Source organism: Ranitomeya imitator, chromosome 1, assembly GCF_032444005.1.
Source record: "Ranitomeya imitator isolate aRanImi1 chromosome 1, aRanImi1.pri, whole genome shotgun sequence".
Lineage (NCBI taxonomy): Eukaryota > Metazoa > Chordata > Amphibia > Anura > Dendrobatidae > Ranitomeya > Ranitomeya imitator.
In genome coordinates, this window is record NC_091282.1 from 241,375,144 (window position 1) to 241,400,028 (window position 24,885).

The 24,885-nt window shown below is 40.7% G+C and overlaps 1 protein-coding gene across 1 annotated transcript in view; it reads right to left on the reverse strand.

Moving 5' to 3' along the window:
* Positions 1–2,201: 2,201 nt before the first annotated feature.
* Positions 2,202–24,885, reverse strand: part of RPH3A (rabphilin 3A) — a 507,416-nt gene continuing 484,732 nt past the window's right edge. The window contains exons 17-20 of the mRNA XM_069754762.1: positions 20,814–20,965; positions 10,585–10,666; positions 7,015–7,111; positions 2,202–2,425 (exon numbers count right to left, since the gene is read on the reverse strand). Coding sequence (XP_069610863.1) covers positions 2,295–2,425; positions 7,015–7,111; positions 10,585–10,666; positions 20,814–20,965 — 462 coding nt within the window. The 3' untranslated portion in view covers positions 2,202–2,294. The remainder of the gene's footprint in view (positions 2,426–7,014; positions 7,112–10,584; positions 10,667–20,813; positions 20,966–24,885) is intronic.

Below are 24,885 nucleotides of genomic sequence, written 5' to 3' on the forward strand. Positions count from 1 at the left end.
AAAGTGTGAAGAAATTAAAAATACAAAAATATAGGATTACGTTATGGGATGAAAACAAAGTATCAAAAGGCAGTATGGAAACTTCTTGAAATATTATCTTCATCACCTACATTTAACTTAATGCTCCATAATGAGATGGAATTACATGGCTTGACTGCTTTTCAGCAGAGATGGACGTGTTACTATAGGTATTTTGAACCCTTAGATGGTAGTGCATGTTTTAGTAACAGTCTGAGGTACGAGAGAACGCAGGCTTAGTAGTATCGAATTCACCAGTCGTAAAAAAGAAAATAATAATAATAATCTCTTGATCATCTGCCTGGAGATACTTAGACCTAATTAAACCTAAAGTGTGACTGGGCAAAAGGTTTCCCAGAAAGCTTTACATATTGGAACATTATAAAGAAGGTTAAGGAGATGCCCCATTGTTCTCTATTCCATTATATGCACCCTATGCCGACTGAGACGACATGACAACAAAGCAGCATTGGCTATAACCTATCAGGTGGCACTGGAAATCCAACTATCAACCACAGCAGGTGACCTCTCTAACCACAGTATTTAGGTAAGGGCATTTTTCCTTATTACTAAATTTCACTACAGCCATATTTAACAATAGAAATTAATGTAACATAGAAAACTGCACTTTACATTGGAATATTTCATTTCTATGGTATCCTTCGAAAATAGCACTGTTAGATGAATTTCACTTTTGATTAAGACAGAGGAGCAGGGCATGGATTCCCCTCTTGAAGACCAGAAGTAGAGATTATAAGTCATATATTTTCTTCTACGATGTTCTAGTTAAATTCATATGGAAAGTAGATGACCTACTGGCAAGTTCAAATACAACTTTAAGAGAATACATTTCAAGAAAAGACTTGAAAATTCCTGCATAAAAGCATTATTATATAGAGTTTAGTTTGATTTACTTAGTAATGAATATATCATAAGACATTAAGAGCAGAAATTATGTGCCCCACATGGAAAATGCTTCTGGGTTATCAATTATTTTCAATAACATTTATCTTTTTTTAGCACCTCCACCAAAAACTTTAATAGCTCTAAGGGCCCTTTCTTCTGTCATTGATCTATCTTGAATGCAAAAAACAGTCTGAGTTTCATAAGTATTTTTCATCAGAGTATTATCAAAGTTTTGGCACAGTTTTATCACTTTTTCTTTGATAAAAAATAATAATGGAGGTTTCTCAACATTCTCATATTAAACAGATGGCATCCCAATACTGTCCAATTTTTTTACGGACTCCGACCTGATCTTTCAATCAATCTTTCCAGTGCAGGTCAAAGTCCTACAATTCTCAGGTTTTTTGGGGAGGATCACCCTGTCAAAAAAAATACATAGATGTGTGAACAGATCCATAGGGCATAATAGGTACAAGTTCTATCTGTGAAAAACACTGATGATCTCGCTAGAGAGACTGGCATCTGAATGAGCCCTAACGCAGAGGACGTTGGTCCCCAACTTCACCAACGAGCACATGGTCAGTCCACCCCACCATGTCATTGTACGTGTACTACAGAATCACCTGGAAAAAAAGAATTATTCATCTTGTGCCATTTATATAAAAAGAGGTTGGTATTGAACTTTTGCAACTATTACAGTTAGGGTTTATGACTACTAGTTATAGTGAAAAAACAGCAATTCCAACAACTAGGTAACAACAAGTGCTGCGGGAGATCAACCTAAACAAGATAAATGGGTTTTACCCCAATTTTTTTTGTACAAACATTTTTGTCAGAAGAATACATTATATCACCAATGGAAAATTGTAGAACTTGTATCCGAATATATAGTTGTTTTGTGCTCTGAAATATCATCTTGTCATTATATTACATAAAGGGGCACAGGAGACCCCGTCAGGTAAGCAATCACTATTCCTACTACAAGACAAAATGTGCACGGTTAGATATGTAAGATTTGTTTGTACAAAGACATTGTGCCTTATTAAAGATTTGAATAAAAATAAAGTTCCATTTTATACAGTATATGTTTCTTTAGAATTTAACAGCAATGGACTTAAAGGTTTGCCATGTAAGGAGGTAATGTAGCACTGGGCAGAACAACAAACACGGGTATCGTTTCTGTCAGCATTTGCCCCAAGGACATACACAAATGCGGCTTTTTTAAAATTGAATAAAGAATATACTAATAGCAACTATCTTATTTCTATCGCTAAAAGCTATAAGTGTGAATGCTTTGGAAGACAAGACAGAAAAAGTTTACAGTGACTTGGTATTGAGCATAAATGCTTGTGAAATACTGCATCTGTCTCTTAATCGCTTGCTACGTGATTTTCATTCTGTAGAACATGCCAGCGTTCAATCTTCTTATCTTTGTTCTTCAGGCACTCATACCAGTGTTTCAAGCGTTCCCCTTTGGCATTGATGCCCAGCTGACAACCACCTGCAGGGAGACAATAAAGAACAGACCTTTCTTTAAAATAGGAATAATATCTTCTCAAATATTTTAGAATGCTAATTCTTACAGCACACACGGAGGTCAGAGACTGTGACCCATTTTTATTTTTACATTTTTTAATTTTATTTTCGATTCTTAAACCAACGATTGTTTAACTGCTTATACAATACACTGCCATGCTTGTAATTCATATTTCGGTTTACAGCGCACATCTACCATACACTAACTTGTCAAAAAATATTTTGTAATTAAAACAAACTTTAGTTATTGTTTGTATTGGTAATGATAATTTGCAATATAGGTGATAATTTCCATAAACATGTTTTTTATATATACTTATTGTGGTTACTTTTTAAAGTAATGATTCACTTATTTGTGTATTTTGAATAGTACTTATACCTACTACACTAGATGGTGGCCTGATTCTAACGAATCGGGTATTCTAGAATATGTATGTATGTATGTATGTATGTCTGTACGCACTGTATGTATATACAGTGGGGCAAAAAAGTATTTAGTCAGTCAGCAATAGTGCAAGTTCCACCACTTAAAAAGATGAGAGGCGTCTGTAATTTACATCATAGGTAGACCTCAACTATGGGAGACAAACTGAGAAAAAAAATCCAGAAAATCACATTGTCTGTTTTTTTAACATTTTATTTGCATATTATGGTGGAAAATAAGTATTTGGTCAGAAACAAACTATCAAGATTTCTGGCTCTCACAGACCTGTAACTTCTTCTTTAAGAATCTCCTCTTTCCTCCACTCATTACCTGTAGTAATGGCACCTGTTTAAACTTGTTATCAGTATAAAAAGACACCTGTGCACACCCTCAAACAGTCTGACTCCAAACTCCACTATGGTGAAGACCAAAGAGCTGTCAAAGGACACCAGAAACAAAATTGTAGCCCTGCACCAGGCTGGGAAGACTGAATCTGCAATAGCCAACCAGCTTGGAGAGAAGAAATCAACAGTGGGAGCAATAATTAGAAAATGGAAGACATAAAAGACCACTGATAATCTCCCTCGATCTGGGGCTCCACGCAAAATCCCACCCCGTATTGTCAGAATGATCACAAGAACGGTGAGCAAAAATCCTAGAACCACGCGGGGGGACCTAGTGAATGAACTGCAGAGAGCTGGGACCAATGTAACAAGGCCTACCATAAGTAACACACTACGCCACCATGGACTCAGATCCTGCAGTGCCAGACGTGTCCCACTGCTTAAGCCAGTACATGTCCGGGCCCGTCTGAAGTTTGCTAGAGAGCATTTGGATGATCCAGAGGAGTTTTGGGAGAATGTCCTATGGTCTGATGAAACCAAACTGGAACTGTTTGGTAGAAACACAACTTGTCGTGTTTGGAGGAAAAAGAATACTGAGTTGCATCCATCAAACACCATACCTACTGTAAAGCATGGTGGTGGAAACATCATGCTTTGGGGCTGTTTCTCTGCAAAGGGGCCAGGACGACTGATCCGGGTACATGAAAGAATGAATGGGGCCATGTATCGTGAGATTTTGAGTGCAAACCTCCTTCCATCAGCAAGGGCATTGAAGATGAAACGTGGCTGGGTCTTTCAACATGACAATGATCCAAAACACACCGCCAGGGCAACGAAGGAGTGGCTTCGTAAGAAGCATTTCAAGGTCCTGGAGTGGCCTAGCCAGTCTCCAGATCTCAACCCTATAGAAAACCTTTGGAGGGAGTTGAAAGTCCGTGTTGCCAAGCGGAAAGCCAAAAACATCACTGCTCTAGAGGAGATCTGCATGGAGGAATGGGCCAACATACCAACAACAGTGTGTGGCAACCTTGTGAAGACTTACAGAAAACGTTTGACCTCTGTCATTGCCAACAAAGGATATATTACAAAGTATTGAGATGAAATTTTCTTTCTGACCAAATACTTATTTTCCACCATAATATGCAAATAAAATGTTAAAAAAACAGACAATGTGATTTTCTGGATTTTTTTTTCTCAGTTTGTCTCCCATAGTTGAGGTCTACCTATGATGTAAATTACAGACGCCTCTCATCTTTTTAAGTGGTGGAACTTGCACTATTGCTGACTGACTAAATACTTTTTTGCCCCACTGTAGCAGCCACATAGAAAATAGCACAGCCCACGTAACACAGACTGCCACATAGTATATAGCACAGCCACATAGCATATAGCAGCCATGTAATATATAACACAGCCCACATAATATATAACAGCCCACGTAATATATAACACAGCCCACGTAATATATAACAGCCCATGTAATATATAACACTGCCCACGTAGTATATAACACTGCCCACATAGCATATAACACTGCCCACATAGTATATAACACTACCCACATAGTATATAACACTGCCCACATAGTATATAACACTGCCCACATAGTATATAACACTGCCCACATAGTATATAACACTGCCCACGCAGTATATAACACTGCCCACATAGCATATAACACTGCCCACATAGTATATAACACTGCCCACATAGTATATAACACTGCCTACATAGTATATAACACTGCCCACATAGTATATAACACTGCCCACATAGTATATAACACTGCCCACACAGTATATAACACTGCCCACGTAATATATAGCACAGCCCACGTAGTATATAACACTGCCCATGTAGTATATAGCAGCCATGCAGTATATAACACAGCCCAAGTACTATATAGCAGTGTGGGCACCATATCCCCGTTAAAAAATAAATAAATAAATAAATAAAAAATAGTTATATACTCACCCTCCGGTGGCCCCCGGATCCAGGCGAGGCGTTTAGCGATGCTCCTCGCGACACTCCGGTCCCAAGAATGCATTGCGGTCTCACGATGACGTAGTGGTCTCGCGAGAGCGTACGTCATCATCTTGCGAGACCTCAATGCATGGCCCGGAGCGTCGCGAAGAACAGGAAAGGCGCCGGAAGGTGAGAATAGCACGATTTTGATTTTTTAGTTTTTTTTAATTATTTTTAACATTAGATCTTTTTACTATTGATGCTGCATAAGCAGCATCAATAGTAAAAAGTTTGTCACACAGGGTTAATAGTAGCGTTAACAGACTGCTTAACGGACTGCTACAACGCTATGTGGGTGGCGGGTGCTGACTGGGGTGGTGGAGTATGGAGGGGGCACTGAGTGCAGGGGAGTAGGGAGTGGCCATTTCGTGGCCGGACTGCGCCCGTCGCTGATTGGTCACAGCCAGCTGCCCGCGACCAATCAGCGACTTGGGATTTCCATGACAGACAGAAAGATGGAAGTGACCCTTAGACAATTATATAGTAGATGGTAATTACGTTTTTATTAGGCATTCTTTAAAACTGAACAGTATCTGCCACACAATCATGATGCATTCATGCTTGGGCAACCAATAATTAACTTGTCTCATTATAGATACAGTATCTAAGCTCCACATCAAATTCAAGTAAGTTGGAGGATTCATTCATTAAATTTGATTGGTAATTAAGTTTATATGGCTTACTGCCAGAGCAGTTGTCACTTTTTTTTATCTCCCTAACCCATCCTCACATTAGACAGTAAGTATTTGTTAAAGTTAAAAACTTTAGAATAGTCAAGATTCATGAGTCTCTTTGCTCTGGCTGATGGGAAAGATGAGAAAACCTAATTAATTTCACTACAACATAATTGAAACTTTCCGTAGTAGTTTTGGGCCAGCGGTGGACATGGCATTGGTGCAGCCGCACATGGGCCCACTACCATCTCAGCAGCAGGTAGAATTGTACATTATAATGAGATATTGGACTGCAAAAAGCCCATATATTGTTCTTGCCCAGGGGTCCTTTCCATCTGTGTCGGTCAGTGTTGTGGGTTATCCACCAAAAAGTTAGTAGGCATTTTTTTTTTCTTTTTTTACAGAGCTCAAAGTTTTCTTCATATTTCTAGGAAAGGACATGTTATCCCATTAATTAAGAGTCAGCAGTTAGATAGATAAAATGATCAGATTCATCCATGGAAGTGTTCTCGACCAAAAATTTTCAGCAACCTTGGACACTGCTTACTATTTGGTGTTCTACTGTAAAGGAGGCTCACTAGAAATGTGGACTATTGGGTTACTAATGGATAAGATTGGGGATAAATTAGGAAGAAGTGTTCTAAGAGATATCTAGGAGAGGATTGTAAGAAGCCTGAGAAAACGGATGTGAAAACTATCTCAACAGTCAAAAATAAGAAGAACAACCTGTTAACATTGTCAGTTTATGCAAGCCTTAGAGAATAGAGATAAATATAAATGTGTGGTATCTTGCAATTGGCTACTGTATATAATTGTAGACAGCCATTTAGATCCATAGTGGTGCATCATGTTCGATAATGTACGATTCCATCTAGACTGCACAAACACATCAGGATCTAAAAATTACAGTTTAATGAGCAGTTACTCGAATTGTGCATGCAATAATCTGATGAAAATGTGAGCACAGCCATGTAGAAGGTACCCACTTGATCACTTTTGAATGGTATTCTGATTGTCACATAGTTAATGCTACCTGGGTAACACGCAAGTAACTGATCTAATTATTCAGCATATTTGACCATCTTACCTATGTAATCATTCGATTTTCCGATATCATAGTCCCAGACTGATATATCTAGCTGTTTCTTTGCCAGATCATTGTGTTTTACATCAAAGAAGAATTCCTATTAAGAAGAAATAGAAAACAAAATATGAGAAAAGGTCAGTTTAGCCATCGGTTATTTACTTTTAATAAATGGTTTAGTGTTCTGCTTTAGACTAAAATAAAATCTATTGCAATTTTTAGCCATTTTTATCCAAATATAGAATGTAGCAACACAAAATTCGAATATAAATTTATAATAAATTAAACAATCATACAATCAACTAATATATGCTACCCTGATGTATTATGCCAATAGAGGAAGCTTACTGAGTACAGCTCTTCTTGTGCTGTGTTCACAGGTCAGTCTATAATTAGAGACCTTTTGTCTAAAGAACAAGCCTCCCCCATATCCTGACAGCTTAGAGTAATCTTAGGGTACCGTCACACTATACGATTTACCAACGATCACGACCAGCGATACGACCTGGCCGTGATCGTTGGTAAGTCGTAGTGTGGTCGCTGGAGAGCTGTCACACAGACAGCTCTCCAGCGACCAACGATGCCGAGGTCCCCGGGTAACCAGGGTAAACATCGGGTTACTAAGCGCAGGACCGCGCTTAGTAACCCGATGTTTACCTGGTTACCAGCGTAAAAAAAAACAAACAGTACATACTTACATTCCGGTGTCTGTCCCTTGCCGTCTGCTTCCCGCACTCACTGACTGCCGGCCGTAAAGTGAAAGCACAGCACAGCGGTGACTTCACCGCTGTGCTCTGCTTTCACTTTACGGCCGGCAGTCAGTGAGTGCGGGAAGCAGATGGCAAGGGACAGACACCGGTATGTAAGTATGTAGTGTTTGGTTTTTTTTACATTTACGCTAGTAACCAGGGTAAACATCGGGTTACTAAGCACGGCCCTGCGCTTAGTAACCCGATGTTTACCCTGGTTACAAGCGAACGCATCGCTAGATCGGTGTCACACACATCGATCTAGCGATGACAGCGGGAGATCCAGCGACGAAAGAATGTTCCAAACGATCTGCTACGACGTACGATTCTCAGCAGGATCCCTGATCGCTGCTGTGTGTCAGACACAGCGATATTGTATGGATATCGCTGGAATGTCACGAATCATACCGTCGTAGCGACAAAAGTGCCACTGTGTGACGGTACCCTAAGGCACAACAGGTTTAATATAGTTTAAGGTACCTTCACACTAAACGATATCGCTAGCGATCCGTGACGTTGCAGCGTCCTCGCTAGCGATATCGTTCAGTTTGACATGCAGCAGCGATCAGAATCCTGCTGTGATGTCGTTGGTCGGAGCTAGAAGGCCAGAACTTTATTTGGTCGCTGGCTCTCCCGCTGACATCGCTGAATCGGCGTGTGTGACACCGATTCAGCGATGTCTTCGCTGGTAACCAGGGTAAACATCGGGTTACTAAGCGCAGGGCCACGCTTAGTAACCCGATGTTTACCCTGGTTACCATCGTAAAAGTAAAAAAAAACAAACACTACATACTTACCTTCAGCTGTCTGTCCTCGGTGCTCTGCTTCCTGCACTGGCTGTGAGCGCCGGTCAGCCGGAAAGCAGAGCGGTGACATCACCGCTCTGCTTTCCGGCTGCTGTGCCCCCAGTCAGTGCAGGAAGCAGAGCGCCGAGGACAGACAGCGGAAGGTAAGTATGAAGCGTTTGTTTTTTTTACTTTTAGGATGGTAACCAGGGTAAACATCAGGTTACTAAGCGCGGCCCTGCGCTTAATAACCCAATGTTTACCCTGGTTACCGGCATCGTTGGTCGCTGGAGAGCTGTCTGTGTGACAGCTCTCCAGCGACCAAACAGCGACGCTGCAGCGATCCGGATCGTTGTCTGGATCGCTGCAGCGTCGTTTAGTGTGAAGGTACCTTTAAAGTCACAAAAGAGAATCAAGCTGTCATCTTTCTAGAACTTAAAATATAATGAAAGAAGAGAGACAATGATAGCATTGTAACTCACATAAATCCTGCATTAAGATATTCACAGTTTTAAAACTTATTAAAAAAAATCATAACTAAAGCAATCCATTTTCTAAAAGTATGTAAGTATGTTTGAATTGCCTTTATGACAAATTATGAATACAGTTATGCCTGGGTGATCATATGCAAGACAAAAGAAATGAGCCGGAACACATGTTGGTAAAAGTGCAATGTGTAGCTGCATGTTCACACTGTGGACATATAAAACAAATATGTCAGCAGGATTTTGCTCAATAAGCTGCAGACCCTGTCAGGTTGGTGCTGTTATACTGATTAAAATGATACCTTGGTTGATGAAATCCATTTTGTGGTTGTTGTTCAATCTTTATTTTTAGTTTTCAGTTAATGATATTCTCGTGCTCCGGGACGGCCTGTGGGGGGGCTTTGTGTAGTGGTCTGCTTACATATTCATCTATATTGGCATATGACAGGGCACTGATCCACAGGCATCCACAGGCCACCCCAAAGCACCAGAATCTCATTAACTGAAAACTACAAATACAGATTAAACAACAACCACAAGACGGATTTCATCAACCCCGGTATCATTTTAATCAGTATACCAGCACCAACCTGATAACAGGATCCTTATTAAACAACAGACACTGACAGACTCGCTTTAACAGATCGAATTTAAGATAAATGTAAAATGAGTAAATACCCTGCAATAAGTAAATAAATTAATAGTAATAGTACATGTACAGTAAGTAATGTAGAGTACTTAGTTGACACCATTTTGATAAAATGAGCATAAAAGTGACCCCACCGCGACAAGGTGTACTCAATCAGGATGGACCCTAACTCTTGTAGGTTACCTCGCTTTGTGTTAGCAGACTTCAAAATAGATGGGGACAGAGTAGGACTCAGGCCAGACTGTTTTACACCTGTCCCTGGAAAATTCACAGCTCAAAAAAGGGGGGCCACAAATCTGTATGTATTAAGTGCAAAAAACGAAAGCAAAACCAAAGAAATGTGCCAAAACACCTTGATATAAGTGCAATGCGTAGGAGCACATTTACAATGTGGCCACTGGGTGATCATATGGACACATTAATTGTGTCCGCATAATTAGTGGGAGAATCACTGTACTTCTGCTGCAATGGCTAGTTTCTTGGACCCCAGAAGAACTTCTTTGAGGCAAAAAATATTGCTTGCCCCATTTAAGATTTGAGAAGAAATGGATGTGGTTTGTTTTACCTTCGGAATGATCGTTTGAAACTGGAAGCCCAAGTCTGTCTAATAGTATTTCCTGTTAAGGGATACTTTAGCAGTCTTCGGTCTTATGGCCACTTCTGAATAGAGGTCTTAAACTAATGTTTGTCTATTCAAAGGCTATTGTTTCAAACTTCCAAGCACTAAGCACATTTGAAAATGACTGCCTTCAAAACTATATTGTTTGACTTTTCGCTCTCTCTTTTTTTAGCGCCATATAGCAAAAGTCAGAAAGGTTCCCTCATAATGAAAAAGGTTTACCCTTTCCCATAGTGTTTGTACACGCATTGATTCTAAATACACCAATTTCTAAATGTCATCTCACCTCATTGAATTCTGGATTAAGAGTCTTTTTTTTAATTTGAGTCTTTTGCTTGGACTTCTTGCCACCGTCCGGTTTTAGCCAACTGTAATAAAAAAAAGTTAACATTTTTACATGCAGGCCTACATGCAGCATGTGAATGTAATATTCAAAAATATTTTCATTTTTTAGATCCAAAAGAGTACATGTGTATTTCCTATTTAAATTTTATTCAACTGTAGAATGCACAACTTCAATCCAAAAAATTATCCTACCGGACGACTTGGAGAGAGACAAAACTGAATAATTTTGCACAAGACTGGCATAAAATATCTACCCAGACCTTGAAGACAATTTAATCACCTCCAACAATTTGAACAAAAACCTCCTGTAGCTGCAAGCCTCCCTAAATGAACACATTCCACAAATACCATCTTACCTATTCCCATATATCCTTAATTGGTACTGGTACTTAATTGTACTGACCTAGAAAATCATATTTCCAGGTATTTTTTACCGCACAATTGATACTATTGTAGGGCTTCACTCCCTCATGTAGGCATTAGGCAGTGTTTACACAGGCAATTGAGTTTGGTCCAAACATGTGCAGTTTTATCCAAGATTCAAAACCAAAACAGAGTCTTCTGGGCATAAAGTTATAACAGCAAATAAACAGTTCATTCAGTAGGCACATACGGTATATGTCAGTGCAGGCTCACGTGAACAGATTACAATCCTTTCTTCTGTATATACACAGAAAAGGTAAGGTCCTACCAATCTCAGTATCACCTCCAGCCTAAGCTCCAGCAGCTTCCAGCACCAGACAGAAGTGTTCAACTCCATGCACAGTTCACATTGAACAGGCTGCAGCTACCACATGTTTCTCTGCAGCTGAAACACACACAGACTGCTCAGCTTTCCTAGCTGATCCATGAAATTTCCATTCAGAGAGAAATCCGGGCTCTCCTAGCTACAGCTCACAATTTGGTTGGTCACTCACAAGCTTCAACACACTTGATTCTGCTCAACATCCAGTGGACTGAAACAAGGTGAAGCCATTTCCTGGTTCTTTGTCAAAGCTAGTCAGGTGCATCTAATCAAGACCTGCAGTGCTAGTATTTAACACAGTCCTACCCGGCTTTGCTACACTATTAAATGGAAACCTTAAAAAGAATGGTGGTATTTTTCCCATGATTTCATCCCTCTTAGGATTTTTTTTTTTACCGTTTTTCAGTACATTTTATGGTGAAATGAATGGGTCTGTGCCAAAATAAGCATAGCTGGGGTGGATGGGACGAGGTAATGCCTGCCTGACAGATCAAAAAATATTGGCATATATGACACCAGAAATGTTATTCTAGTCCCTGACTGGAGTAATTTCTGGTGAAGTGTTCAAAGGTATATGCCACTGATCAGATGCCCCAAATTAATTTAGTGGTTAGTGTCTCTGAGTGAATTCAGCACATCTTAATTCATTCACGCCCATCATAAGACTGGCATAAGAGATGTCATTTCTAATGAATCGGGGCCAAAATATTTTTGAAGACCTTACACTTGGTTGCCACAGAGTATGTGCACATGAGGAATGACACTACTTCTGGCCATATATGACTTTTATAATCTATTTTCACCAGTTTTTGGCTCTGCAAGCTCTCTAGTTTTCAATTAATTCCAAGCTTCCAGCAAGAGACTAGCTGCTACGAAGGTCTGCCATATTTGGCACACAGAAACAGAGTGATTCCTACACTTTAGTCCTTAATTCACATAGAAACAGAAGCAGCAGAGGCATGGATGAAATTATACAGCTTTACGGAGTAGGGTAGATGTGACTCCAGCTCACAGGGGAGTCAAAAGACTTGTTAGAAATCTCAGAATGAGCTTTCTATAACTTCTTTTGCTTGCTTTCTCACTCTATTCCTCACTCTTCCTGTATCCATAATGTATGATATGAGGTGTAGCCTTACATCTAAGGCTTCTTTCACACTTCCATTTTTACAATCTGCACAGGATCCGTCAAAATGTTGAAATGACAGATCCTGTGCAGATTGTAAAAAAAGGGTGCACTGGGCCCGTTTTTCTGACGGACCTGTCGAGGTTATGTGCACCTATTGTGTATGTGTCTTTGCAGCGGTTTTCCACTGAGAAAATGCATACACAACACAACCCAGGTTTAAAAATAATTAAAAAAAAAAAAAAAAAAAAAAAAAAAAAATCGCAATATTCTTACCTTCCGGCATCCCGCGCAATGTTACCAATGCTCCCGGCAGCTGGCATTCACAGTAATGCCTTGCGTGCAATGACCTCTAATGATGTAGCGTTCTCATGAGATGGTGACATCCTCGGGTCATTTCTCAATGCATTACTGGGAACGCTAGCTGCTGGGAACATCGGTAACGCTGCGCGGGACGCCGGAAGGTAAGAATATTGCAATTTTTTATTTGTTTTATTATTTTTAACATTATATCTTGTTACTATTGATGCTGCATAGGCAGCATCAATAGTAAAAAGAGAGAGAGAACAAGCGAGAGAGAATTTCCCTGAATGGAAATTCTTCCACGCATGCTGAGTTTCAAAAAACGGAACCAGTCGCTGGATTCCTGCTTTTGACAGTCAGTGACGGATCCTGTGCCCATAGGTTTCCATTATAGCCAACAATGGGCAGGGCAGGATCCGTCACGGAGCGATTTTCTGACGTGCAGAAAAAACGTTCCTCTGTACGTTTTCTCCGCCCGATGGACAGAGATTTTCTGACTGATCCAGTGCACAACGCATGAAACAGATAGATTACAAGTTCAGAAGATGAGGAGGGCAAAGAAGTGACTCAAAAGTGGAGAAAGAAGCTGAAATCTCATGACATTTATTACAAAGTTTCTCTTATAGTACCATGATATTGATGTATGCAGTTGGTTGAGAGTACAGTTACCATTCAATTGCAGTTTATAGGGTATGTGCACACGTTGCGGATTTGCCACTGGAATTTTTTGTGCGGATTCTGCATCTCTTGGCAGAAAAACGCAGGTTCTTTTTTGATGCGTTTTTTGCGCGTTTTTGATGTGCTTTTTGTGCATTTTTGGTGTGTTTTTTGATGCCTCCTCTCCTTTGAATTGGGACTACATCTATTATCCTACATTTTAGATCCTTTTCTTGGTGATTACACTCTACAAAGTGTTTGGGGACTGGGAGATCCATTCTTTTCTTTTTAATGGTATGCATTTTTGAAAGCTAAATAAAGATGTTTTAAAAAAATTGTGATGTCATTTTTTGTCCAACCTCCTCTTTTACATTTGACCAAGCCACAATCTATTACACACACAGATAGATAGATAGATAGATAGATAGATAGATAGATAGATATAAATATAGATAAATATATAGAATATATAGATATATGAATAGATAGATCTATGTATCTATCTATAGAAATATGTATGGATAGATATATCTATGGATAGATGTAGATAGATATATGGATAATTAGGCTACTTTCACACATCAGTTATTTTTCCGTCAGGCAGGATCCGTTGCAAATAGTGAAAAACTGATGCAACAGATCCATTTTTTATGAGAGTGAACGGAAAATGTGCATGATTTGAATGGAAAAATACATGAAAAACCGGATTCGGAGGCCGGATTCATCATTTCACATCTCAGTTTCATACGTTTTTTGCCGGATCAGTCGCTGGGCATTTTTTCGCCAGACAGAAAAAACGTTCCTCTGTAAGTTTTCTCAGTCTGCTGGAAACAGCTTTTTGATGGATCTGGCAAAAAATGGATGAAACGTGTGCCCATCAGGCGCAATCCGGCGCTAATACAACTCTATGAGAGAAAAACGGATCCGGCAGAAAAACGGATCCGTTTTTTTCAAAACTCAATGGACTGTGCCTGACGGTAAAAACCTGATGTGTGAAAGTAGCCAAATAGATATATGGATAGATACATCTATGTATCTATAGCTATATCTAGTAGTAGAAAAGGAACAGCACCACACTTATACTTATCTTCAGGTGCAGGGCCTCAGGCAACCAGTCCAACGATTGCACCAGATTCACAGAGATTCAAAAAAGAGGCAGCACTCCATTATTAAAGTGAAAGAATGTGGAAGGTTTTAATCAACCCACATAGCCGGGCGACTTTTCAGCTCCATCTGAGCCTTTTTCAAGCAGTGAGTGACCATACCTGGTGTCCATTTATATGTGTCTCAACAAGTATTAAATTGAATCCAATTACATTTACAGTTAATCAGTATTTACATAACATGTACATTTTTTCATATTTGCATCCAGTGCCTAAACATAGTAAAGTGACCTGTGCTTCTGTGCATTAAAAACCGATTCTTCAATCCACCCCTGATTCATCTGCTCTATTACTTATAGTCATTGTTACAATTAATATCCCAATATTCATTTCATTTTATATACATTATAAACCACCTACCCCCGTTTCACATGTGGGCCAATGGAGGACAATTTGATTGTAAGTCGGCGTTCCCCGCCGCCTACTGCGCATGACTGAGCCGCATCATAACCTGGTAACGCTGTTTTGACCAATAGAGCGCTCTGTGTGGCGTTCTTTACTCGGCGCATGCGCAGTGGCGCTGAAATCCGCCATATTAGTTGTGGCACATTAAGGTATTGCAACCAGTGTAACTAGCGCTTGCGCAATAGCGCTATGCAGCCCTTTAGACTTCATATCATTGGCTCTAGCACTTTAGTGCAGAGCCACAAACAAGATAGGAGAATTTATAATTCCACCGCAAACACACAATGCGGCACTTAATTAGGCTGCACACCTACATACAGCTCGCCCACCAGTCTTACCGAGTTGCCCATAGAGTCCATGTTAGGTGGATCACACATCAGAGTCAAAGAATGTTTGACAATATATTTCTCATTTTACTTTGGACCTTAAAAGGACTACTACGAATGCACAAACGTATCTTGACTTCATGGATGGCTGCATTTTAAAACAGCCCCCATGAGTCGATGGAGCCATTCTGCCCCTCAGTTATCCCTCCGGACAAACGTGTTGCAGCCATGACTTCCATATGATACCTGCACTATTGTCCTAGCTCTCTTCGCTTATTGCATAAGGCTAAGTCCGTGGTCCAAAGTTATTTATTTATATAGATACAGAAAGGAGGGGCATATAGGATGCATAAATGTATCCTGGCTCCACGAGTAGCCACTTTTTTAAAGCAACTCTCGTGGGTCAGTAGTGCCACTCTGCTCCTCAATAGTCCCTCCAGACCAGAGTATTGCAGTCATGACCACTATGAGATACTAGCTTCCATATCACCATCCATTCATTAATCAGACATTAGACAACTCAATTTTTTTGCTATCGTTTATTTAGACCTGATGTACGATCCACTCCACATGAAATCACTCCATAACTTAAACTCGGCAGCTGCGTAGCGAAGTGCATATAGTGATAATTATACAAATTTGTAAGTGATAAAAGTGGCATACAATAATTATTGGATAACCAATATTGTCATAGAGTCTTTGTCCTCCATAGTACCACAGTCCTTCAGGGGGAGGTTTCCTTTCAAGAATAGGCATCTAAGGGGTGAAAAATAAAATAAAATAAAATTACAGATATAAAGTATCCATAAAATATAAACATCAGAGTTCCAATTATACAGAGATAAGAAGAGAAGTTGCATACCCCCTATAACACCGTATGAATGTTAAAGTCTGCATTTAATCCCTTTGGTTTCAGGGTTTTCAACTCATAGATCCATTTAAGCTCCTTTTTCTTAAGGATCTGTTCCTTATTGCCTCCTCTCCTTTGAATTGGGACTACATCTATTATCCTACATTTTAGATCCTTTTCTTGGTGATTACATTCTACAAAGTGTTTGGGGACTGGGAGATCCATTCTTTTCTTTTTAATGGTATATCTATGCTGATTCATCCGAACCTTAAATGCACATATTGTCTCCCCAATATACCATAGATTACATGGGCAACTTAAAAGGTATATTACATGATCTGTGTCACATGTCAGGAATTCTTTTATTTGGTAAACTTTACCTGTTACCGGATGTTCAAAATTGGAGCCCTTCAACATGTGGACACAGTTAACACAGGACAGACACGGATAACAACCCATCTTCTTCTTGCCCGTTAATGTCAATTGTTGATTTCTTATCAGTGACCCAATGTCTGATTTTATCAGATAATCCCCTAAATTTTTACTCCATTTATATGAATATAACGGTGGCATTGAAAATTCATTTATTTCTGGATGGCATCTACCAAGCGTACCCCAGTGTTTAGAGATAATTTTACTTACTTCTCTACTTTCCTCTACATATGTACTGACAAAGGGAACTCGATTAATTCGTTTTTTGTTATTGATATCTTTCATGATCAGCGTCTTTCTATCCTTTTTTACATCCTCCTTAACTGACCTCAAAAGTTTTCTGGGATACCCTCTATCTGTAAATTTTCTTATCAGTGTCTCCAGTGCCCCGTCTACATCTTCCTCTTTCTGGACAATTCGTCGTACTCTCAGTAACTGACTCAGTGGTATCGACTCAATCATTTTGCGCGGATGCTGACTGTCATATACTAACAAATTATTTCTATCTGTATTTTTGACATAGAGCTTGGTGATCAACTCATTGTTTTTTCGTACAACCAATACGTCTAGAAACTGCATTTCCTCAGTTGAAGACACTAATGTAAACTTAATAGTTTCATCTATGGTATTGAGATACTGGTGAAATTCATTTAATTTGTCTTCTGTACCGGTCCATAGGAGGAAGACATCATCTATGTATCTCCACCACACCTTGACATACTGGAAGTGGTGGGACACATAGATGAAGTCTTCCTCCAGGACTTCCATAACCAGATTCGCGTACGAGGGGGCCATATTAGCCCCCATTGCTGTACCTCTTCTTTGTGTATAAAATGTATCCCCAAATAGGAAGTAATTTCTTTTCAGAATTATCTCCAATAGTCTAAGTACGAAAGTATTTCCCTCCCCCGTATATCCGGCTAACTCCAATTTTCTCTTTATTGCACATAGACCTCGGCCGTGATCAATAGACGTGTATAGAGAGACCATGTCAAATGACGCCATAATAATCTCTCCATCCAATTCTATCGCCTCTAGTTTTCTAAGAAAATCCGTAGTGTCTTTAATATGTGATTTTCCTAATTTCACAATGGGGTTGAAAATTTTGTCCAAAAAGATCCCCATTTTGTTAAATATTGAGCCCACCCCTGAGATTATGGGGTGCCCCGGTGGGTTATCTAACCTCTTGTGTATTTTAGGGATTACATATAGCATTGGTGTCGTTGGACTTTCTACCCATAAAAATTCATATAATACCTGATCTATGATATATAGTCCCAATGCCTCTTTGAGACAACTCTCAATTTCTTTGCGGATACTGAATTTTGGATCTCCATCCATTTTTTGATATACTTCTGTATCCGCCAATTGTCTGCTTACCTCTGACAAGTACATGGACCTGTTCATGACGACGACAGCACCCCCTTTATCAGCGGGTTTAATGATGATGTCGCCATCATGGACAAGCTCCTGCAGAGCCAAAAATTCATCCTTCAGGATATTTGGGTGTCTATATGTACCCTCATTGTTATTCCTTAATTTTTTTATATATATAGATATATATCTATCTATAAATATATCTATAGATATATCTATAGATATAACTATGGATATATCTATCTATACATATATCCATAGATATCCATCTATAGGTATATAGATTTATCCATAGATATATCCATACTGTAGATATATAATAGCAAGGCCAGTGTTGATTAATGAACATGTTTAGTTAAAAAAAATGGAAAAAAATGGTGTGGGCCAAAATTTGTAGCCTGGGAAGGAGGTAATACCCATGGTCCATTCCCAGGCTGTGAATATCAGTACGCAGCTGTCTGCGTAGCCTTTACTGGCTATTAAAATAGGAGGACCCCTTAAAAAAAAATGGTGTGGGGTCCCCCTATATGTTATAGCTAGAAAGGCTACGCAGACAGCTGCGTGCTGATAATCATAGCCTAGAGAGGGGCCATGGATATTTGCCTACAAATTTGGCTACAAATACCAGCCCCCACAGAAATGGCGCATATGTAAGATGCGACAATTCCAGCACTTAGCCCCTCTCTTCCCACCCCCCTGTAGTGATGGGATATGGGGTAATAAGGGGTTAATGTCACCTTGCTATAGTAAGGTGACATTAAGCCCGGTTAATAATGGAGAGGCGTCAATAAGACACCTATCCATTATTAATCCTATTGCAGTGAAAGAGTTAAAAAAAAGACACCACAAGAAAAAAGTATTTTAATATTCTTAATTTCACCATACTCTTCCGCCTGCAAAAAGTGTAAAATAAACCAACCGTAACTCACTTTCCGCCGTAGTCCAATTAATAACGAGTGTCCCACGACGATCTCCCCTATAGAACAGTGACATCGGGTGATGTCACTGCTCTATAGGGCCTCCAGTGACACACTGACAGGAGACAATGGCTCCTGAAGTGCATCACTGAAGAGGTTACCTGAGTTCATTGGTCTCACTATATGGCAAAGCTGCATGGGAATTTTCCCACACAGCAGTGCCACAAGTGAGAGTAGGGACTATTTCTCACAGAGGCGGAGGGATACAGCGTGACAGGATACCTTCCTTCATTGTATCATCGGAGCCCCTGGAGAGTGGTTGCATCAGCTGATGTGGCTGCTCTCTACGGGAGATCGTCGTGGGACACTCGTATTAATTGGATTTCTGTGGATCAGGGAGTATATTGTTTGTTTATTATTTTAATATTTTTTACAGGTGAACAAGGGCTTTGGGGATCAATGTGATGGTGAGTATGAACTCTATGTTGTATGTACTGTATGTGTTGTGTATATGTATGTGTTGTATGTACTGCATGTTGTATGTACTGTTTTATGTTGTATGTCATGTTGTATGTACTGTTGTATGTTGTATGTACTATTGTATGTCATATGTTGCATGTACTGTGGTATGTTGTATGTACTGTATGTCACATGTTGTATGTACTGTATGTCATGTTGTATGTGCTGAATGTCATATGTTGTATGTATTGTTGTATGTTGTATGTACTGTATGTCATATGTTGCATGTACTGTTGTATGTTGTATATACTGTTGTATGTTGTATGCACTTTTGTATGTTGTATGCACTGTATGTTGTATGCACTGTATGCCATATGTTGTATGTACTGTTGTATGTGCTGTATGTCATGTGTTGTATGTACTGTTGTATGTACTGTGTGTCATATGTTGTATGTACTGTTGTATGTTGCATATACTGTTGTATGTTGTATGCACTTTTGTATGTTGTATGCACTGTATGTTGTATGTACTGTATGCCATATGTTGTATGTACTGTTGTATGTGCTGTATGCCATGTGTTGTATGTACTGTATGTCATATGTTGTATGTACTGTATGTCATATGTTGTATGTACTGTTGTATGTTGTATATACTGTTGTATGTTGTATGCACTTTTGTATGTTGTTTGCACTGTATGTTGTATGTACTGTATGCCATATGTTGTATGTACTGTTGTATGTGCTGTATGTCATGTGTTGTATGTACTGTTGTATGTACTGTATGTCATATGTTGTATGTTCTGTTGTATGTTGTACGTACAGTATGTCATATGATGTATGTACTGTTGACCCCCGGCAGCCCTGGTAGACACACGGGCAGCCCCGCCCAGACCCCCGACAGCCCCACACATGCACCGGCAGACCCCACCCACACACACATACACACATACCGTCACCGCCCACACACTCCCTCCTACCGATCTGCAGCTTTTCATCCACAGCTAAACCGCAGATCTTTTTTATATTTGCAGTTTTGCAGTGGATGTGCCTGACTCAATGCAAGTCAATGGGTGCAGAAACACTGCAGATCTGCACAAAGAATTGACATGCTGCAGAAAAAACAACACTGTGTTTCCTCGCGTTTTTTCCCCTCATTATGTTCACAGCGGATGGGGTTTTCCATAGGTTTACATGGTACTGTAAACCACACGGAAACTGCTGCAGATCCGCAGCGTCAAAAACGCTGCGGATCCACAGTAAAATCCGCAACGTGTGAACATGGCCTTGCTCTTTGACTCGAGCGTTATTGACATGTGATGTGATTTCCAGCTATAATGCATTTGATTTGACACAGTAAAGAACAAGTTATGGGAAGACATTTTCAATAAGTTAAATGATACAGTCAGTTACTTACAGTTTAACAAATGGATCAGAATAGCCATTAGCATCCATTGCTGCCAAGTGAACACAGCGTATAACCCCAATAATTAGCCCTCCTTGTTGAGTGTTGTACATGAGAGAAAGTAGAATCTTTCCCCTGTCTTCTACATCGCCTCCACGATCAGTCTGCAAAATTAGAAGTTGATGAGACGTCTTGCACATACATGCCAAAGTTACATGAAAAAAGGAGACTGTTATCCATTATATTATATTAACCCCTTAGTGACAGAGCCAATTTGGTACTTAATGTCCGAGCCAATTTTTACAATTCTGACCACTGTCACTTTATGAGATTATAACTGTGGAACGCTTTAACAGATCCTGCTGGTTCAGAGAAAGTTTTTTTCGAGGCATATTGTACATCATGGTAGTGGTAACATTTCTTCGATATTACTTGCGATTATTTATGAAAAAAATGGAAATATGGCGAACAATTTTAAAATTTTGCAATTTTCAAACTTTGTATTTTTATGCCCTGAAATCAGAGAGATATGTCACACAAAATAGTTAATAAATAACATTTCCCACAAATCTGGTTTACATCAGCACAATTTTGGAAACAACATTTTTTTTTGTTAGGGAGTTATAAGGGTTAAAAGTTGACCAGCAATTTCTCATTTTTACACCATTTTTTTTTTTAGGGACCACATCACATTTGAAGTCATTTTGAGGGGTCTATATGATAGAAAATAACCAAGTGTGACACCATTCTAAAAACTGCACCCCTCAAGGCGCTCACAACCACATTCAAAAAGTTTATTAACCCTTTACGTGCTTCACAGGAACTGAAACAATGTGGAAGCAAAAAATGGTCATTTAACTTTTTTTGCAAACATTTTACTTCAGAACCATTTTTTTTATTTTCACAAGTATAAAAACAGAAAATTAACCATAAATTCTGTTGCGCAATTTCTCCTGAATACGCTGATACCCCATATGTGAGGGTAAACCACTGATTGGGCGCACCGCAGAGCTTGGAAGAGAAGGAGTGCCGTTTTACTTTTTCAATGTAGAATTGGCTGGAATTGAGATCGGACGCCATGTCATGTTTGGAGAGCCCCTGATGTGCCTAAACAGTAGACACCCCCCACAAGTGACCCCATTTTGGAAACTAGACCCCTTAAGGAACTTATCTAGATGTGTAATGAGCACTTTAAACCCCCAAGTGCTTCACAGAAATTTATAAAGTAGAGCCGTGAAAATAATAAATCTTTTATTTCCTCAAAAATGATTTTTAGCCTGCAATTTTTTATTTTCTCAAGGGTAACAGGAGATATTGGACCCTAAAATCTGTTGACCAGTTTGTCCTGAGTATGCTAATACCCCATATGTGGGGGGCACTGTTTGGGTGCCCATCGGGGCTCGGAAGGGAAGGAGCGCCGCTTGGAATGCAGACTTTGATGGGATGGTCTGCGGGCGTCATGTTGCATTTGCAGAGCTCCTGATGTACCTAAACAGTAGAAACCCCCACAAGTAACCCCATTTTGGAAACTAGACCCCACAAAGAGCTTATCTAGATGTGTGGTGAGCACTATGAACCACCAACTGCTTCACAGAAGTTTATAATGCAGAGTCGTGAAAATAAAAAATATTTTTTTTCCACAAAAAAGATTTTTTAGCCCCCAAGTTTTTATTTTAACAAGTGTAACAGGAGACATTGGACACCAAAAGATGTTGTCCAATTTATCCCGAGTACGCTGATGCCCCATATGTGGGGGTAAACCACTGTTTGGGCACACAGCAGAGCTCAGAAGGGAGGGAGCACCATTTAACTTTTTGAGCGCAAAATTGGCTGTCGTGTTTGGAGACCCCCTGATATACCTAAAAATAGTGGAAACCCCCCAATTCTAACTCCAAACCTAACCCCAACACACCCCTAACCCTAATCCCTACCTGATCCATAATACTAATCACAACCCTAACGATAATCACAACCCTAACCCCAAAACAACCCTAACCTCAACCCTAACCATAACCCTAATCAAAACCCTAAATCCAACACACCCCTCATCCTAATCTCAACCCTAACCTCAAACCTAACCCTAATCCCAATACACCCCTAACCCCAACCCTAACCTTAACCCTAATCCCAAACCTAACCCTAATCCCAAATGTAACCCTAATGCCAACCCTAACCCTAATACCAACCCTAATCCAAACCCTAACCCCAATCCCAACTCTAACCCTAACTTTAGCCACAACCTAAGGCCAACTTTAGCCCCAACCCTAGCCCTAACCCTAAATTTAGCCCCAACCCTAACCCTAGCCCTAACTTTAGCCCCAACCCTATACCTAACCCTAGCCCTGTTAGGGCTAGCGGAACGCACCGAGAAAATAGAGATGTTTATTATAAATGGTGCGTTCGCAGGCCGGGGTCCACCGTGCAGGAGGAACCTGCTGCTAGCGAATGGCGGCACTGTTTGGTGGTATAGACTAGCTCTGTTACTCCACAGAGTAGCCGTGAAAGGGAAGCACTGCACCCTGTTAGCCTCACAGGAGCACAAGCTTACTGCCAAGCTGATAGCAGTCAGTGGTTATGCAACATGCAATCTCCTCACCGGAGAAGCCAGTATTCTAGGGGCTTATTTCAGCTGGGTCCCTGAACACACTCATACAATCTCCTCACCGGAGGTGCCAGTATTTTAGGGGCTTATTTCAGCCAGGTCCCTGAACACACTCATGCATAACCCCACTGGCGCAAAGCACATATATGAATTGACACTAGCGCATGGCCATGCGGCCATGCGAGCCTTATATAGCTGCAGCAAGTAAAAGACCTTCCTAGAAGGACCAATGAGAGACTGCCATACCTGAGCATGTGACCCTAAATCTCCACTGAGAGATCTTGCCCTGGGCATGCTCAGTGTGTGCAAAGCAGGACTTAGTCCTAGCACTTAAAGGACCTTCCTGAAAGGACCAATGGACTTAGCTGCAGTATCTGACCATGTGACCCTTGATCTCCACTGAGAGATCTTACTCAGGGCATGCTCAGAACGAGAAAAGCAGGACTTAGTCCAGAAGCGTCTGCTCGCCGCTGCCCAGCACTGACTTCAATGGCAGAAGCAGGAAAAACAGCAGTAACTCTTTGTACAGAGTGGGACTGAGCAAGACGATGGGACCGACGTCTCCGCTGAGCAGGCTCCACTGCGGCAGGAGAAGAATGGGAGACCGCAGCGGAGATGGCCCAAGATTCCCCCTGTGCAGAGGCGGGAACTCGACCCCTAACAAGCCCTAAGGCTACTTTCACACTTGCGTCGTGTGGCAGCCGTCGCAATCTGTCATTTTGGACAAAAAATGGATCCTGCAAATGTGCCCGCAGGATGCGGTTTGCCCATAGACTTGTATTGCCGATGGATCGCGACGGATGGCCACACAACACGTCCGTCATGCACTGGATCTGATGTGTTTTGGCGGACCGTCGTCACAAAAAAGTTCAATGTAACTCCCCCTCCTCCCCAGGACATAGACTGGGCAGCGGATGCGTTGAAAAACTGCATCTGCTGCCCACGTTGTGCACAATTTTCACAACATGCATCGGTACGTCGGGTCGACGCATTGCGACGCCCCCGTACCGACGCAAGTGTGAAAGATGCCTAACCCTAAATTTAGCCCCAACCCTAACCCTAAATTTAGCCCCAACTCCTCTAGCTGCCGGCCGGCAGATAATGGCGGGCGCACTGCACATGCGACTGCCAGTTTCTTACTGGACGAAGAAGCCAGCGAGCAGGAGGACCCAGGGACACCGGTAAGTATGATAGGGTCCCCGAATCCCCCTATTTCTCTGTCCTCTGATGTGCGATCATATCAGAGGACAGAGAATGACACATAGCTTTTTTTTTGCGGCCGCCAGTAAACAGTTAATTACCGGCGATCCCAAAACAGGGGTCGGTAAAAACCAACGCCGATCATTTTCTTTGGGGTCTCGGCTACCCCCGGCAGCCGAGACCCCAAAGATCTTCCGGAGGCCATTTTTGGCTGGAACAAGATGGCGGCGACCATCGGGAGCCACGAGGAGCGCCAGGGGAGACAGGTGAGTATCGGGGGGC